The following is a 19,205-nucleotide window of genomic DNA, read 5'->3' on the forward strand; positions in this document are numbered from 1 at the left end:
AGGTTGAGCCGACGATGAAAAGAATTTGACAGATCTTGAAGAAGACATTTGACTGATGATAAATCATACTTATGTCAAACTTCGAAAGGAATTTGAGAATACCTCCGAGAAAATAAGAAGAGTCAGGTAAGATCCTGGGAAAAGACCTGTGGGTTAGGACCCACTCAAAAGAAACACCGTTGAATGATTTGAAAGAGAGGTTGCACCGGTTGAATTAAATGGCTTGAATGAGATAACAACCTTGAAAGATCTTGAATGAATACAGAGTGGAAAACATGAATCTTCGATATATCTTGAGCACTCCGGAACAATTAAATAGCGAGAAGTGAACGAATATGAGGTGCACCGGCATGAGAAGGTATTTGAAATGAGGAAAAAAAAGGATATGATCAAAAACAAAGCTTGATTTGAATCCACTAGAGAAGAAAAGAATGAAAAATGATGAACTAGAAGCTCTGTTAGAATCTTCATGAGAATCACCGGATAAGAATATTGAAAGAAAAGAAAGAAGAGACTTCACACGTATAAAATGGATATTTGATTAAGAAAAAAAAATCTTAGTCCTCGAAGAAAAAGGGTGGGAGGGTGGGAAAACAAAGGCAACTTGGGATGGATGAAACAAACACCGTTGAGAGAGCTTGAGTTGATCCTGCGAATGTTGAAGTGATCGGATCCACTTGAAGAGAAGCACACCGGTTAAAAGGATTGACAAAAACAATCTTGATGATCAAGAAGGATTAGTATTCACATAGAAATATGAGAACACCGTTTAGGAAAGGTATGGAATCAACATTTGACTTCGAAGCAACTCGAATACCACAACTCAAAACAACACAAAGGTTTGCTTGCAGAATAAGCCAGAACAAACATATGATAGAGATTTCGTCCGAAGTTTTCGTGGTGGGGCCTACACGGGCTCGATCGTACAACACCATCATGTACAAGGCAGTGCACATGACATACGAAGCATCCCCGAGTCGGCATAGCCAAGGATTCTTTAAGACACAACGAGACCACTGTAAAACCAACCGTGAATAGGCGGACCACTAGACGTCGAACCCCAATTTCATATCATACATCTGTCGAAAAGATATCCTACGAACTACTTGAATTCCCACTTATAAACTCCCGAAACTTTCCGGTTATGCAATCAGGTGTTGGGGATACAGGGGAAGCATAATATCTCACCCAAAACTAGCAAATCCTACATCCAGCCGTATCCATCCTTCAACACATAACCAAGAAACCTTCGGAAATAATCTACCTCAACCATCGAAAAGCATCCGTTATACAAGTTATGGCAATACTCCCGAACTCCCGCCCCAGTACTGGGTGGCGTCGAGGTTATCTCACCAACGAACTGCATAAAAGAGATTTTTGATGTCGGCGTACTAAACTTAGGTATTCCAGAACTGCAACGATAAAATTATGACGACAACACCTCAGAGCTCAACTCGCCGGGACACTGCCACAAAACCCTTGACAGGAGGCACCAAGACAATGTTCTCGTCACAAAACCATCGGAACGATTCCAAGATACCCGCGTCATCCTAAATTTTTTTTAGTGAAATTTGAGAAGAGAAGAGTCAAAACTCTACGTCAGGATGCCTTACCAGAGCGATGAGGAGACTGGGAAGTAAAAATAATTCCTAAAGTCTCCGATATATAATTCCTAAATGACTCAAAACATTTTTCTAGACACAACAATGGCTGCTAAGAACGATCAATCGGTGGGCGCTCCTAAGGTCGGGGAAGGCTCTGATTACCAACTTGTAACGCCCTCGATGCGGCTATATATCCCACGTGTCGAAGCACGACTTAGAGGCATAACCGCATTGAAGGCAATGTCGCAAGTGAGGTAATCTTCACACAACCCATGTAATACAATAGGGGAAAAAGATACATTGTTGGCTTACAATCGCCACTTCACACAATACATGAATAAAGCATTACATCATCCAGATACAATCAGTGTCCGACTACGGAACCAAAATAAAAGAAGACTACCCCAAATGCTACACAGATCCCCGATCGACCCCAACCGGGCTCCACTACTTATCAACTAGAACGGAACAACACAAAGGACATGATCTTCATCGAGCTCCTCCTGAGCTTGGTTGCGTCATCTGCACGGACTCATCGGCACCTGCAAGCTGGTTTTGGAAGTATCTGTGAGCCACAGGGACTCAGCAATCTCGCACCCTCGCGATCAAGACTACTTAAGCTTATGGGTAAGCTAAAGGTATGAGGTGGAGCTGCAGCAAGCGGCTAGCATATATGGTGGCTAACATACGCAAATGAGAGCGAGAAGAGAAGGCAAAGCACGGTCGATACAAGTATGATCAAGAAGTGATCCTAAAACAACCTACGTCAAGCATAACTCCAACACCGTGTTCACTTCCTGGACTCCGCCGGAAAGAGACCATCACGGTTACACACGCAGTTGAATCATTTTAATTAAGTTAAGGTTCAAGTTATCTACAACCGGACATTAACAAATTTCCATCTGCCCATAACCGCGGGCACGGCTTTCGAAAGTTCAAATCCATGCAGGGGAGTCCCAACTTAGCCCATGACAAGCTCTCACGGTCAACGAAGGAATAGACCTCCTCCCGAGACGTTCCGATCAGACTCGGTATCCCGGTACAACAAGACATTTCGACAGGGTAAAACAAATCCAGCAACACCGCCTGAATGTGCCGACAAATCCCGATAGGAGCTGCACATATCTCTTTCTCAGGGCACACTCAGATGAGACTAGCTACGAGTAAAAACCAACCCTGAAGTTTCCCCGAGGTGGCCCCGCAGGCAGCTCAGTTCGGACCAACACTCAGAGGAGCACTGGCCCGGGGGGGTTAGAATAAAGATGACCCTTGAGTCTGCAGAAACCAAGGGAAGGTGGTAGGTTGTTAGTGCAAATGGTAAAACCAATGTTGGGCATTGCTGGAGGAGTTTTATTCAAGGCGAACTGTCAAGGGGTTCCCATTATTACCCAACCGCGTAAGGAACGCAAAAACCGGGAACATAACACCGATATGACGGAAACTAGGGCGGCAAGAGTGGAACAAAACACCAGGCATAAGGCCGAGCCTTCCACCCTTTACCAAGTATATAGATGCATTAATTAATCAAGATATATTGTGATATCCCAAAAAGTAAACATGTTCCAAACAAGGAACAACATCTCCATGTTCCAACAAGGAACAAACTTCAAACTTCACCTGCAACTAACAACAATATAAGAGGGGCTGAGCAAAGCGGTAACATAGCCAAACAACGGTTTGCTAGGACAAGGTGGGTTAGAGGCTTGGTTCACAATATGGGAGGCATGATAAGCAAGTGGTAGGCATAGTAGCATAGGCATAGCAAAAGAGCGAGCATCTAGCAAAGCAAAGATAGTAGTGATTTCGAGGGTATGATCATCTTGCCTGAAATCCCGCAAGGAAGAAGAACGAGTCCATGAAGAAGACAAACGGACGTAGTCGAACGGATCCTCACAAACGCAACGTTATCGGAACCAACCCGAAGAAGCAACACCGGAAAGAAAGCAAACAATATAGTAAAACAACCATCACATAATCATGGCACGAAGCGCAATCAAGTATGATGCATGTCCGGTTTAAATATGCATGGCATGGCAAAGTGCACAAACAACACTACAAGTTAAGTGGAGCTCAATATGCAACGAGTTGCATATTGGCAAAACACCACGACAAGTTATTTAGTTCGATCTCGTTTATGTACACAACAATATTAAATGTTGTTAAACATGGCAAGAGGGTGAAGCAAATGAAAACTACCTATCTAGTTAAGTTTAAATGAGGCCGGAAACAACGAACAACAATTCCGGAAACTCCTCATATGTATATATTAGGTTTGGTACTGTTCTTCCCTAAACAAAATTTAGAGTTGTTAAACATGAAAAGTAAGTGAACCATGTTAAACTAGGCAAAATTCTACCCCATTTAAATATAAAGTTTGCTAAAAACGGAGCTATGATTATTTAGTTATGAATTAAGTCATTTTAGCTTGGCATAGGAGCAAATTTAATCAAACATCATTTTAAACATTTTAAACATGGATGAAAAAGACGTATTATGAAACTAGATGAAAAACTAAGCATATTTCATATTAAGTTTGTTTTAATCCGATGCACGGTTTGTGAGTTATTATATGCATGAACTCTAGGGACTATTCTGCAAAACGGGTAGTGCTCAGGAAATTAGCTAAAACATTCTGTGGGAAAAAATACATCTCGGGCCGAATGTAGCTGGGCCAACCGGAGCAGAGGCGATGGGGGTCTCACCATAGGCCATAGCCCAGATCTGGAGAGGAGGAGGCCCAATCGTTGGATCCACCTGCGTTGGAGCTGGGCCAGGCCCAGATCGAGCTCAAGGAGGAGGCGTTGGGCCACGCGACTTGCGGCCACATGCAGAGGAGGAATGACGCAACGGCGACCGACGGATTCCGGCGAGGGTACGACGGCAGGCGGCGGGGATGGGCCCGACTGACGACGGGAATGGGTGGATCCGGCCCCTGGGCACCGGATCTGACCGGATGTGGGCAAGGACGGCGAGGGCGGCACAGATCCGGGCGAAGAAACGGCGGGGGTCGCGAGCTACGGTGAACTCCATGCGGCGGCGCGACGAAACTCGAGGATCTGCGCGACACGGGGAGAGAGGGAGCTCTGTGAGAGAGAGAGATGAAGAAGGAGGGGCAGGTGAGGGAGAGAGACAGGGCGCTCGGGGTCCTCAACTCCGGCGAGCGGTCAGGCGGTGGCGCAGGGAGCTCGGGATCGAGCTCTCCCGATCCAACTCAAGCGAGGTGACGGGGCACAACGGTCGGGCTTGGGGCGGCCCACGATGGGCCCCCCGTGGGCCTGCAGGGTCACGCGGTGGTGGGGACACCCAGGGGCGACGTGGCCTTATCTGGTTGGGCAGGGCGGCGACGCCGCCCACTGGGGTGGCGCCATGTGGCGGCGCTGGAGGAGGCCAAGTGGCGGCGGCGGAGCAGATCTAACGGCGACAAGTGGCGGGTGGAGGCTGGGGCTGCGCAGAAAATGAGGAGGAGAGTGGAAGAATGTCTAGATTTGGAAGGGGGGTTCCCTTTTATAGCAAAAATGGCTAGGGTTGGGGTTCTAGGGGGGTTTCGGAGCCCTCCGATCGTAATCGAACGGTTCCGGTCGGAGGGGGGTTTAGTGGGCTGGACTCGGGCTGTGTAGGAGGGTTGGACTGAGAGGAGAGAAAAGAACTGCAGCCCGACATGGGTTTCCGAAGATTGAAAACGTTCGACGAAAATACCGGCAACGGTGCCGCTATATATATAACGGTTGGGCTATCAAACGAGCTCCGAATGCGATGAAACTCGACAGGCGCTCTATCTACACTATAATAAGACCACACGTCAACTCTCATCCCATTCCAAGGACATTTTCCGACCACTTATAAAATACTATTTCGGACATGCCGCGGGCGCGTGCAAGTGTGTCTAGGCTCAGAACGGACAACGGAGAGAACTCGGAGAACCCGGACGAATGCAAGTTTTGAAACCATGATGATGCAATGCACATGATGATAAGATGAAATGCAACACGCAAGCGAATGACAAGGCAACAACAGCGAATAACTGGAGGACACCTGGCACAACGGTCTCGGGGCGTCACAGCCTCGCACTCCCATTCAGGTGGACCAGCGTTGTTCCGACGAAACCCCTCCATTGCCATGACACTCTCCCGGCCACTCCGACTCACTCCCCACTGGGCTAGTCCTGGGTGGCCCCGTGTCTACCAAAGACACCAACGGCCACCATCGTGGCAAAACATAAACGGTCCCAAATGGGGACAAGGTACCATAACAACAACGGGCACACAAGGTTATGTCTGCATACCGGGCCAGGGTACCGCACACCCATAACCTTCCCTCGTTGGAGGCACCGACCAGAGGCATGACAACAGACCGAATAAAGGCCTTCCCATAAAGGCAAATGTGGTTGCACTGGGAAAAACAAGATTCAGTGGCACCATGACCCGGTCAACGATATATTCAAGTTGAGTTATTATCAGGTTCAACTTAAAGTGAATGTAACCGGTGTCATAGTATACCATGAAATGCAGCACTAACATGTGCATCATATCTCAACGGAAATAACTGGGTCAACTATATCCACACTAAGCATAATCATCAACAACTCATAACACTCCGGTGGTTATGAATAATCCTCACTTTAAATAGAATCTTTACTTAGCAAATTTATCATTTTTCTCATCCAAGAAAATACTCAAAATAATTACTTATATCCATAACCATATTACTTCTTCATAACCAGTATTACTTCTAGTTACTTAACCAATCTTAGTTAGCTTCAAACTTCTGTAAATTAAGCATATCAACTTAAACAAACAACCAACATAATAAAAATAATATTCTAGTGATTTAAATGCATGGATTAAACCATTAATTCAAGTTGAAAAATCACTAATATTGTAATGGCACCATGAAAATGTTGCTGTGACTTGCCTTAGTGCAGATGAGGTTCACAATCCTCCTGGTGATCCTCAAGACAAACTTCACTTTCTGAAAGAAAATATAAACATAAAAAGAAAACATCAAGAACCCTCCTGAAATTCACCAGAAAATCTAGGCAGCAGCGAAAATTCTCATTTTTGGTGAGCTGCTAGATTTCTTCATAAAGAACACAATGCAAAAAGAATCAATTCATTTGGACTTATGGTTAAAAAGTTTTGGCCATTTGAATCTCTCTGGATTTTCAATTTAAATAAACAGAATTGGGGGGGTGATGTCGAAGGCGTAAAACCTCGTGGGCGCAACCACTCTTACCGCTTTGGGCGCATACAGAGTGACTGACTAGCGGGCCCTGCTAGTCAGGTGAGAGGGAGGGGAGGAGGGAAACAGAGAGCGGCACGGATCCATCGGAGCACACGTCAGCAAGGAGAGCTCTTTGGCCAGAACTAGAGGGAGGGATCGAAAGAGAAGATGGAGGCGGACCTGCCCGTACCCGTAGGTTAGCTAGGGGTGGTCGGACAGCGTTGGAAATGGCCTCTCTAGCGGCGACAGAAGGCAGAGGTCGCCAGAGTTGAAGACGACGACGACTCGAGGCGACACCAGGGGCTCCAACCAGGCGGAACGACACTACGGAGGCATGACGGAGGCCCTGGAAGGGTGGCCCAAGCCTGGGAGGGGCTGGAACCGTGGAGACGACCCTAGGGGATCGCCGGCGAGCTCGAGATCAGGGACGGCGGCCCGCGGCCTGCCCGGCCGGGATACAGCTTTCTACGAGATCGTGGACTGTGTGTGAAGAGTGGATGATGCTCGAGGAGGCTGGGGAGGGCTCTGTTTATAGCCGAGCGAGAAGGGGGTTCGGCCTCCGCCAGAGGACACCTGGACACGGCTCCCGGCGATTTATGACGTCAGTGAGCGAGGGGGAAGGCGACGCGGCTCATGCGGGCACTGTGGGCGAGCGGAGACGAGCACAGGGGCGAGGGGTTGGCGACGAACACAGTGTGCAGCGCACGGTTGCGTTGGCCGGACTGTGCCCGTGCTCGCTGCAGCGAGCTCCGACGTCGGCGAGCGCCAAGAGGGAGTTAAGAGGGTCGGGACGATGATCGTGGCGCAGTTTGGCAATCTGGGAAGCGAGCACGCACACAACAGACCGCTCGGCGGCACTCAGAGCGCGACGACATGCAGGTTGGCACCGTGCACACCTGTGGTCACCGCGTGAACTCTGACCTGAGGCCAACCTAAGCCTAAACTTCATGTCTGGTGTGTAGCTCGTGGTAGATTGAGAGGTTACCATGCTTTGGTTTGAGCTCGGACGTAGTAGAATGGATTTCCACTCCCTGGTAAATTTCTGGTCAGTAACTTTGAGAGCTTACTGTAGTCAAACTACTGAGAGTTGGGAGCTGGGCTTTGGAGGTTAGCAATCATCTACTAAGGTGATGATGAACAAGAAAAATCAGCCACAATGGAGCAAGTAAAATGGTAGTTGCTGTAGAAACCATCATCCCTGTCCTGAACAGAAGATATTTTCTGTAGCAAAAATATTCCAAAAAGTGATGAAATATTTTTTCACAGGAAGGTGCCCTAGGGTTCCAAGAATATTTGGGATTTTCTCAGATTTTTGTCGGCAAGAAAAATTGGGGTTGCTTTGGAGCACATTGAGCTAGCTAGGGTTTAAGAGAGGGAAATGAATATTTTTCATTTAAGAAAAATATTAATAATATTATTTTGAGGTGAACCAAAGAGGAAATGATAGTTAGAGAGGGAAAAGAGGCACTTGGGTGAAAGTCAAGGGGTACCCAAGTGTTTAAGTCCACTTGAAAAGATTCAAAACTCCAAATTTCAAAACCAAACCCAAAGAAAATCAGGCAAAGAAAAGAGGGCAAAAACCAGGCTGTCACACAAGCTGGCCAGCCCCGGGGTCGAGCGAGTCGACCCGGTGGTCAGGTTGGCTTACTAGAAAGGTAAATGCACAAAAGTCGGGGACACAATAACTTGGTCGCGAAAAGGGGAGCCCCCGAGTGTCGTTCGGGGGCCCCAGAATTTTCAGATGATTACAAAAGCCAGCGATACATACGTGCATTCGTCTAACTGTAAAACGGGTAGATGTGTTCCGCGTGCCATGGCCGGGTTGTTTCTTCACTGGCGGTGTCCCTCTTGCGCTTGTTTGACTTGCGGGCATCGATGAGGTAGTATGCGTTGCGATCGCACATGGCCTTGATGATGATGAAGGGGCCCTCCCATGGGGAGGATAGCTTGTGTTGGCCGGTCTGCTGCTGGACAAGCCAGAGGACGAGGTCTCCCTCCTGGACGGAGAGGGGCTTGATTTTCTTGTTGTGGTAGTGCCTCAGGCCTTGCTGGTAGATGGCTGAGCGACTGGGCGCTAGGAGACGTGCCTCTTCGAGCAAGTCGACGCCGTCTTCGCGATCTTCCTTGGCTTCGGCTTTCGTGTACATCGTGACGTGCGGTGAGTCGAACTCGATGTCGGTCGGGATGACGGCTTCTGCTCCATAGACAAGGAAGAACGGGGTGAACCCGGTCGACCGGTTTGGCATGGTGCGGAGACTCCAGAGGACGGCCGACAACTCGTCGAGCCAGCTGCCGGGAGAACAGACGAGTGGCTCGACGAGCCGCGGTTTGATGCCAGATAGGATGAGGCCGTTGGCCCGCTTGACCTGGCAGTTGCACTGCGGATGCGCAACAGAAGCCAGGTCGAGGCGGATGCCAGAGACGGAGCAGTACTGCACGAGCGCGCCCTTGGCGAAGTTGGTGCCGTTGTCCGTGATGATGCTGTTTGGCATGCCGTAGCGCACCGCGATGTCCTTGATGAACCAAACGGCCATCGGGCCGTCCAGCTTCTTGATTGGCCTTGCTTCGATCCATTTGGTGAACTTGTCCACAGCCACAAGCAAATGCGTCATGCCGCCTCGGGCGGTCTTGAAGGGTCCCACCATGTCGAGTCCAATACCGTGAAGGGCCAGGCGATCGGGATGGTCTGGAGTGCTAACGCTGGCTGGTGGCTGCGCTTGCTGAAGCGCTGGCATCCCTCGCACTTGATGACGAGTGACTCTGCGTCTATGAGGGCCGTGGGCTAGTATAAGCCATGGCGGAAAGCCTTGGCCACCAAGGATCTTGAGGCGGCGTGGTGACCGCATTCGCCCTGGTGTATGTCAAGGAGGATCTCAATACCCTTGTCCTGCTCGACGCAGCGCTGGAACACGCCGGTGGAGCTGCGCTTGACGAGCTTGTTGTTGATGATGCTGTAGGCGGCCGCTCAACGTTGCACTTGCCAAGATTCGGTCTCATCCATGGGGAGGACCCTGTTCTCCAGGAACTCCAAGATGGGCAGGGCCCAGGATGGCGCCTTCACCACGGCGAAGATAGCCACTATTTTGGGATCCGGGTCGGTGGCCCCAAAGCCGGGTCCGGTAGCCCCCGGGTCGGATGGAGCAGTCCCCGGGCTGGATTGAGGCGCGGCCGGGTCAGATGGAGTAGTCCCCGGGCAGGGTTGAGGCGTGGCCAGATCGCTTGGAGCAGTCCCCGGGCTGGGTTGATGCGCGTCCGGGTCGGTTGGAGCAGTCCCCGGACCGGGTTGAGGCACGGCCGGGTCGGTTGGCACATGGATGGACTCGGAGTCTGGAGACGGCTTGACGAACGGCTTGTGCAGATGCTCGAGGGAAACACCGGATGGAATGGACTGCCGAGACGAGGCGATCTTGGCGAGCGTGTCGGCCGCCTCGTTCTCCACGCGCGGGATGTGGAGGAACTCGCGACCCTCGAAAAACGCGGACAGTTTCTGGACGAGGAAGTGGTCGCTTGCCATGTTTGAGTCGTGCGCGTCCCACTCGCCTGAGCACTGCTGCACCACCAGGTCCGAGTCGCCATAGCACAGGATGCGCCGGAGGCCGAGTTCCTTGGCAAACCGGAGGCCATGCACATGGGCTTCGTACTCGACGACGTTGTTGGAGGCGGCGAAGTGGATTTGTAGTGCGTACTTGAGCCGGTCTCCCTTGGGGGAGGACATCACTATGCCGGCTCCTAGGCTGAGTCGCATCTTCAAGCCGTCGAAGTGCATGCGCCAATGCGTTGAGTCCAGTGGCGGCGGCAGGCATCGGGTTTTGGTCCAGTCGATGAGGAAGTCGGCCGAAGCTTGGGACTTGATCGTGGTGCGGGGCTCATAGAGGATGGTATGGCCGGCCAGCTCAAGCGCCCACTTGGCGACCCGGCCAAAGGCATCCCGGGACCCGATGATGTCTCTTAGAGGAGCCGTGCTGACCACGGTGATGACATGCTCTTGGAAGTACTGCTTCAGCTTCTTGGCGGCGAAGTACACGCCGTAACACATCTTCTGGTAGTGCTGGTAGTTCTGCTTCGAGGCGGAGAGCACCTCGCTCAGGTAGTAGACGGGACATTGGACGGCTTGGACCCTGTCCTTCTCTGGTCGCTCGACCACCATCACCGTGCTGACCGACCGTGAGGTCGTGGCGATATAGAGCAACAACGGGTCCTTCTCGGCCGACGCGGACAGGACTGGTGCGGTGGAGAGCATGCGCTTGAGATCCCAGAAAGCTTCATCCGCCTGGTCGTTCCATTCGAACGGCGTCGTCTTCTTCATCAGCTGATACAGGGGCAGGGCCCTCTCGCCCAGCCGGCTGAGGAACTGGCTGACTGAGGCCAAGCAGCCGATGAACTTCTGGACATCGCACAACCGGGCCGGCTTGCGCATGCGCTTGATGGCCTTGATTTTCTCCGGGTTTGACTCAATGCCGCGCTCCGAGACAAGGAAGCCAAGTAGTTTTCTGGCCGGGATGCCGAAAATGCATATCTTGGGGTTGAGCTTGACCTTGTACTCGCGGAGGCTGGCGAAGGTCTCCTTCAGATCATCGAGGAGCTTGAGGTGCTGCTTGGTCTTCACCATGATGTCGCCCACGTAGACGTGGATATTGCAGCCGAGTTGCGGCAGCAGGCATTTCTGCATGCAGCGCTGGAAGGTGGCGCCGGCGTTCTTCAAGCCGAAAGACATGGTGATGTAGCAATACGCCCCGAAGGGCTTGATGAAGGATGTCTTCAGGGCGTAGGCCGGGTCCAGCTTGATCTGGTGATAGCTAGAGTATGCGTCCAGAAAGGACAGGAGCTCACACCCAGCAGTGGAGTCGATGACTTGGTCGATCCGCGGGAGGGCGAACGGGTCTTTTGGGCAGGCCTTGTTCAGGCTGGTGTAGTCGATACACATGCGCCAGGTCTTGTTCTTCTTCAAAACGAGGACTGGGGTGGCCAGCCACTCGGAGTGAAATACTTCCATGATGAAGCCGGCCGCCAGAAGCTTGGCGACCTCTTCACCGATGGTCCTTCTCTTCTCTTCGGAAAAACGTCGCAGGGGTTGACGGACGGGCTTGGTGTCCTTGCGGACATGGAGTTTGTGCTCGGTGTACTTCCTCGGGATACCTGGCATGTCCTTTGGGTCCATGCAAAGATATCCCGATTCTCACGGAGGAAGTCGACGAGCTCGCCTTCCTATTTGTTGTCGAGGCGGGTGCCTACGACAACGCACTTGCTGCAGCTGGGGTCTTCCGGGTTCAGCTTCACTTTCTTGGTTTCCTTGGAGGGCTTGAACGAGGCCTCGTCAGCCGGGTCCTCGGTCGGGGCGGGTGCGGCCGACGCCTCTTTGGCCAGGGCGACGATTTGGTCGAGTTGGTGTCGCTCCTCGACTACGAACAGTGACTCGGCCATCTTGGCACCGTCTCGGGCGCATTCCACAGACTTACGGTAGTCGCCAGTGATGGTGATGAGGCCCTTTGGAACCGGCATCTTTATCTTCAGATAGGCATAGTGGGGAACAACCATGAACTTGGCGAGCGCGGACCGGCTCAGCAGCGCATGATACGCGCTGGACAGGTCCACCACCTCGAACCAGATCGAATCATGTCGAAAGTGGCTGCTGTCGCCGAACAGGACATCGAGCCGGACCTGGTCAATCAGAGAGGAGGAGACGCTGGGAACGATGCCGTGGAAAACTGTCCGGGTTGCCTCTAAGTCCTTAGCCTAGAGTCCGAGCTTGGTCATGGTGTCGCGGTAGAGGATGTTGATGCTGCTGCCGCCGTCGATGACCACCCGGGAGAACTTGCACGTGCGCCGAGGCGTGATGATTGTGGGATCGAGGACGAGGGCGTTACCACCCGGGTTCGGCATGACGGCTGGGTGGTCCTGCCGAGTCCAGGTGACCAGACTCTCCGACCAATGCATGTACTCCGTCTTGGCCGGGATGACAGTGTTCACCTCCTGCCAAAGGAGGCGCTCGCTGCGCTTGTTGTCGCCGAGGCTGGTGAAGACGACGTAGGTTGCGTTCTAGGCTAGGTAGGTGTCATCACGCATTGCATCACCGGCCGGGGGCGGTGGTGGAGGTGGAGGCGGCTGCCCCGCTCCCGGAGCCGGGGCCAGAGGAGGCGGGACGTCTCCCCTCATGATGTGCTTGGTGATGGCGCACTGCCGAAGCATGTGTGTGGATGGCCTCGCGCCACTGTGATGCTTGGAGGGGGCGTCGAGCATCTCCTTGAAACTCATGGCAGGTTGCCATGTCATCTTGCCGGCCTGTCGGCGCTTGGCGGCCAGGTTGGCGGCGGGCGCCTGCTCGGCGGCTGCGACGAGCCAGTTGTCGTAGCGCTGAGCCAGCTGATCGGCCTTGTGCTTGTTGTTCTGTTGGTTGTGCTGCTGCCGGCTTCCTTCACCCGCCGGCTTTGGGGGGGGGCTTTTCTTTGCCGGCTTCGTCCAGCGCCACCTGGATCTTCATGGAGGAGTCAGCGGTGGTGTACCTGTCCGCCATCACCATGAGCGCGGCCATGGTGGCCGGCTTGAAGCGCAAGAGCTTGTGCTTGAGGAGGGTGCCTTCCCGGCACCCATCGATGTAGTATTGGATTGCTTGGACTTCGTGGACGCCCTCGCAGTAGTTCTGGAGCTCAGTCCAGCGTGCAAGGTACTCGCGGCCGGTCTTCGCCGGTCCCTGCACGTACATGGCGAGCTGACTGGGGCGGCCGGGTCGCTTGTACGTGTCAGTGAAGTTGCGCACAAAAGCTTGCTCGAAGTCGACCCACGCATTGATTCTGCCCTCCGGCATACTATTCAACCAGGTGCAGGCCGACCCTTGGAGCATGAGGGGCGCGGCACGCACGGCGAGGTGGCGGTTGCCGCCGCTGATGCCGATGGTGGTGGTGTAGTCGGCGAGCCAGTCCTCCGGCTTCACGGTGCCGTTGTACTTGGGGGTGTCACGGGGGAGCGTGAACCCTTTGGTAAAGGGCTCACCTCAGATGCGTGGTATGAAGCACGTCGGCCCGACGGGGCTGGTTTCCTCCAACTCTTGGGAGAGGGCGAGTCGGTCGAGGCGATGACGGGCATCAGTGTCGTCGATGGTGCATGGGCCCAGCCGGTCAGTCACCACACCGCAGGGGGCCGGGTCTCCTCCCATTGGAAGTCCACTGCCTTGGAGCAAGGGGTCGAGCGGATGTCGGGCCTCCGAAGTTGGCTCGTCGCCTAAGCCACCAGAAGTCGTCAGGGCAGGGTTGCGCCGGGTCAGGGTGCGGCTGCAGTGCGCTTCGCCGGGCGGAGAGGACGCCGTGTGCTGGAAATCGTCGGGTCCAGTGATGCGGGCGAAGCCGGATCCTACCTATTTGGCGAGTTGGTTGAGGCGGTCCTGCTGCGCGTTAGCAGCGGCGAGGAGGTCGTTCACCCTCTTGAGGCGGTCATGCAGCTCTTCGCCCGCGAGCTGATCCAGGCCGACCGCGTCCGCCAGGGCAGCGCGCATGTTCTTCATGGGAGTCTCGTTGATGGGAGGGATGGCGCCGAAGGCGCGCCCAATCGCGCTGCCCCGGGCCCGCATGTCAGCGACCCGGCTTGGGTCAGGCGCGTCTGGCGTGAAGCCGTAGGCGGTGTTGCGCTCCAACTGAGCGGAGTCGAGGTGGCGCTGCATGGCACTGAGCGTCTCAGTGAGGTCCAGCAGGCGTTGGCGATCCTCAACGAGGCGAGTTCGTGCCTTGACGACGTCGCAGGCATCAATGACGGTGCCGATGGGGAAGCGTAGGCTCTGCATCGTGGCCCGCAGGGGTCGGGCGGGTTGGCCCGCCCAGCTGCGGTCCTAGCTTCAGCGGCCTTCCTCGCCGTGCTAGACGAGGAAGAGGCGCCGGTGTCAGTGACGAAAACCTCCACGCAGAGGTCCATTGTCCCGACGAGAATGCCGCCATCGAGGGAAAGGGGGTAGTCAGGATAGTCGAGCACCTCCCAGGGGTACTCGTCAGCCGCAGGCGCGTCGGAGATGTGCAGCGCAGCGAAGGAGATGGCGAGTGCGTCAATGACATCATACGCCAGCGTGACGAGCTTGTCGGAGTCGGAGTAGAGCCCCGTCTGAAGCATGCTCCCGGCCAGGACCTCGAGCTGCCCCACGGTGGGCGCCAACTGTCGTGGTGGGCGCACGGCAGATGCCATGGGATGGCTAAAGAGAGGAGGAGGCTCGAGGGCACTGGTGGGCTCCATAGGCGAGGTCAGCATGAGCGAGCGTGAGACGCAAGACATACCCAGGTTCGGGGATCTCAGGAGAGATAACACCCCTAGTCCCGCCGAGTGTGGTTAATACGTTACAGTACATAGTTGCTCCTAGAGCTGTATTGAGGAAGAAGGGAGGCAGGCCGAGGCTTGGGCTGCTCCCTTCCTGTGTGTGGGGGGGACGGAGAAGAGCTCCTTTGATGGTCGAGTGAGTGGAAATAGATGATCTACCCGTATGCATGAGGGCTCCTGGGGGGTTTTATAGGTCAACTGCCCAGAGGTACAACGGTAATGTTACATGGTTATGGGGCCGGGTCGTTAGCGTCTAGGAACCCGGTGCTGGGACCCGCCGGGTACCAGGTCTCGCCAGGTTCCCCAGGCACGGGACCCACCGGGTACGGGGGCACTGTTGGCCGTCTTGTCGATCGTCAGGGCGTGACCGAGTTGAGCTAGCTACAGCGCTCCGGTAGGTCGCCGCTCAATGGCATCATGGGTGACGACGGGTGCACTGTTGCCACGCCGAGCCTGGTCAGTGGGTAGGTGGGGAGCACTATTGCCTTGTCCGGCTGACCATAGGCATGGGCGAGGCACTATGGCTTCAGTCATCGGTTGGTGGCGACTCGTCCCATCATACGGCTGGGATGGGGCGGCCGCTGACCCTTGGCCGGGTTGGAGTACATGCCATGGGGAGTTGGCTTGTTGGATAAGTCTTGGTGTGCCGGGCTTGGCCGCCTTGGGCTGGCTTGCTGGAGAAGTCTTGAGGATTAGGCCAGGTCGAGGGGGCTTGGCCGGGTCGAGCGACCCGGCCAAGCGTGAGCCGTCTTGAGGGGCGATGCCGGCCCGTTGTTTTTTCAAAGGACCCGGGTTCCGTTGCCTGCCCGGGGTCCATCCCCCCCAACACTCCATGGGCTACTGTTCATCCACCGTCGACCTCCTCCAACCTCCACCTGCGACTGTTCATCCACAGGCTCATGTTCATGCAGCCTCCACCGACTACTGTTCAACGCTTCACTCGGGTTCAGTTAGATCCCAACGCCTTGCTCGGGTTCAGTTAGAGCCCAACGCCTCGCACACACGCGCGTACGTATGAGAGAAACGCGCATCGCTCGGCCCACGACCACCCACCATAGCCGGGAACTCCCCGATATTTTCCTCGCCCCCGCTTCTACCACAGTTTTTTTCCGTCATGGACAGCTTAAAGATGTCATGCGGCTGCGTCTTCAGCCCGCCCAGGACGAAAAGCCCATTTTCTGTCATGATTTTTTGTCATAGAAGTAGGACCCCACCACATCTATGATGATACCAGGTTTTGTCAGAATTATCGTCATAGAAGTGTCATAAGTATGACAGAGAAAATTTTTGTTTGGCCCAAAATGTCACGGATGTGTCTTTTTTTGTAGTGAAGTGAAGCTAACTAATGAAAAAGTTACTTTTCCTCATATGGTCTTAATTGATAATGCAAATGCTACTAACCCATGTTGTGAGCATGTGCATCTTGTGGAGGAGAATGCTAAGTTGAAGGAGCAACTTGAGAAAGGCCTTGTCTCTTGCATACAAGGTGAGAAGAACCTCAACGACCTTTTGAGCAATCAAAAGGAAGTTGTGGACAAGGAGGGAATTGGGTTTCTCTCCGAGCCCAAGAACAAGAAGAAGAATGACAAGGCCTAACGACCTCCTCCTCTCAAGCAAACTTTTGTCAAGGAGGGAGAGGGTGCTTCTAAGGAGAAGAAGAACAATGAGAAGGGTGGTGGTATCAAGAAGGTCAATGCCACCCCTTCCAACAAAGCCGGCGACTTTAACCCTTCTTATGTGTTGTGCCATGCTAGCGATGGGCATGTTTATGCTAAATTTGTTGGTTCTCCTTATGAGTACATTGAATGTTCTATTTGGGTTCCTATGACCCTTGTTACTAACATTAAAGGACCCATTACAAAATGGGTACCTAAAACCAAGCATTGATCTCTTGTAGGTGTTTGCTTCCGGTGGGGGATCATGGTTGCTCGATAGTGGAGCCACTCATCATATGACCGGAAGCAAGGACTTTGCGGTGGACATGCACAAGATTCCATCTATGCCCACCAATGTCGAGTGGGGTGATGCCTCATCTTCTAAGGTATTGGGACTTGGCAAGGTTGTCATTTTCTCATGATCTCACGATCGAGAAAGTCATGCTTGTTGTGTCCCTTGCATACAATGTACTTTCCGTTCGTCAACTTGCACTCATGGGCTTTGCCACTTTCTTTGATATTGATACCGTGGCCCTCTTGTGGAGCAAGACTCTTAAAGTATCCTTTGTTGGGCATGTCGAGAATGGTCTCTATGTGATTAACTTTTCGGAGCGACCCACTAAGACCGTGACATGCCTAATGGCTAAAGTTGACATGGGATGGCTTTGGCATCGCCGTTTAGCCCATGTCAATATGAGATCTTCGCAAAGTCTTCTCAAGGGGGACCATGTCCGTGGACTAACAAATCTTAGTTTTGACAAAGACCGTGCTCGCAGTGCTTGTATCGAAGGAAAGCTACATGAGAAGGCTCACCCTCCCATGATTATCATTTACTCAAAGAGGCCTTTGGATCTCCTTCACTTGGATCTCTTTGGGCCTCCATCCTTTGATAGTCTTGGGGGTAGAAAGTATTGCTTGGTGATTGTGGATGATTATTCAAGATACACTTGGGTGTACTTCTTTAAGAGGAAGAGTGAGACCCAACAAACTATCATTGACTTCATAAATGAAGCTCAATGCCAACATAATGCAAAGATCTTGATGATAAGAAATGACAACCGCACCGAGTTCAAGAAATACACCTTGGATGAGTTTCTTAGTGATGAGGGGATCAAACATCAATATTCGCACCATGCATGAAGAACTCAACAACTTTGAGCACAACAATGTGTGGAGATTGGTGCCAAGGCCAACGGGGAACCATAATGTCACTGGAAACCAAGTGGACATTCAAGAACAAGCAAGATGCTCATGGGATTATCGTTCGCAACAAGGCTCGGTTGGTAGCACAAGGCTACTCCCAAGTCGAGGGTATCGACTACGGTGAAACCTTTGCTCCCATTGCTTGCCTTGAATCCATTCGTCTATTGATTGCTTATGCTTATAATCATAACTTTAAGTTGCAACAAATGGATGTGAAGAGTGCTTTTCTTAATGGTCCTATTAATGAGTTGGTGTATGTCAAACAACCCCCGGGGTTTGAGGATCCCTATTTTCCTGATCATGTGTACCAACTCGATAAGGCGCTATATGGGCTTAAACAAGCCCCATGTGCATGGTATGAGCACCTTACCTTGTTGTTGCAAGATCGTGGGTTTGAAATTGGGAAAATCGACCCCACTCTTTTTACCAAGAAGGTCAAAGGGGAGTTGTTTGTATGCCAACTGTTTGTTGATGATATTATCTTTGGTTCTCCTAACAAAGCTTTCAATGAGGAGTTTGCTGCTCTCATGACCTCAAAGTTCAAGATGTCCATGATGAGAGAGCTGAAGTTCTTTCTCGGGTTTGAAATCAAGCAAAGAAGAGAAGGAACCTTCATCAACCAAGCCAAATACACTCAAGACATGCTCAAGAGATTCAAGCTAAGTGATGTCAAGCCGGCTTCCACTCCAATGCGCGTCAAATGCCAACTTGATATAGATCCCAATGGTAAAGCGGTGGATCAAAAGGTATATCGCTCCATGATTGGCTCCTTGCTTTACCTTTGTGCATCTAGACCGGATATCATGTTGAGTGTGGGAATTTGTGCATGGTTTCAAGCCGCACCTACGGAAAGCCACTATGTGGCGGTCAAGCAAATATTTCGATATTTGGCTCATACCCCAAACTTTGGCTTATGGTACCCAAGAGGAGCAAACTTCAACCTTGTAGGCTACTCGGACTCCGATTGGGTGGGAGACAAAGTGGATAGGAAGTCAACTTCCGGAGGGTGCCAATTCCTTGGTTGCTCTTTGGTGAGTTGGTCTTGCAAGAAGCAGAGTTGTGTGTCTCTCTCGTCCACCGAAGCGGAGTATGTGGCCGCTGGTAGTTGTTGTTCACAACTTCTATGGATGAGGCAAACTTTAAAGGATTATGGTGTCATTTGTGACAAAGTGCCTCTTTGGTGTGACAATGAAAGTGCCATAAAGATTTCTCTCAACCCAGTGCAACACTT

General features: G+C 52.5%; 2 protein-coding genes across 2 annotated transcripts; both read right to left on the reverse strand.

The window, feature by feature from the left end:
* Positions 1-8,602: 8,602 nt before the first annotated feature.
* LOC147976217 (uncharacterized) lies at positions 8,603-9,358 on the reverse strand. Its single transcript, XM_087520780.1, has one exon. It carries the CDS (start codon positions 9,356-9,358, stop codon positions 8,603-8,605), a length of 756 nt encoding a protein of 251 aa, XP_087376906.1.
* A 431-nt stretch (positions 9,359-9,789) lies between these two features.
* LOC147976218 (uncharacterized) lies at positions 9,790-11,967 on the reverse strand. The gene is made up of 2 exons (XM_087520781.1): positions 10,903-11,967; positions 9,790-10,830 (listed from the first exon to the last, which is right to left on the reverse strand). Exons 1-2 carry the CDS (start codon positions 11,965-11,967, stop codon positions 9,790-9,792), a joined length of 2,106 nt encoding a protein of 701 aa, XP_087376907.1.
* Between the last annotated feature and the right edge of the window lie 7,238 nt (positions 11,968-19,205).

Source organism: Triticum urartu, chromosome 4A (genome assembly GCF_056163025.1).
Source record: "Triticum urartu cultivar PI428250 chromosome 4A, HENAU_Tu73, whole genome shotgun sequence".
NCBI lineage: Eukaryota > Viridiplantae > Streptophyta > Magnoliopsida > Poales > Poaceae > Triticum > Triticum urartu.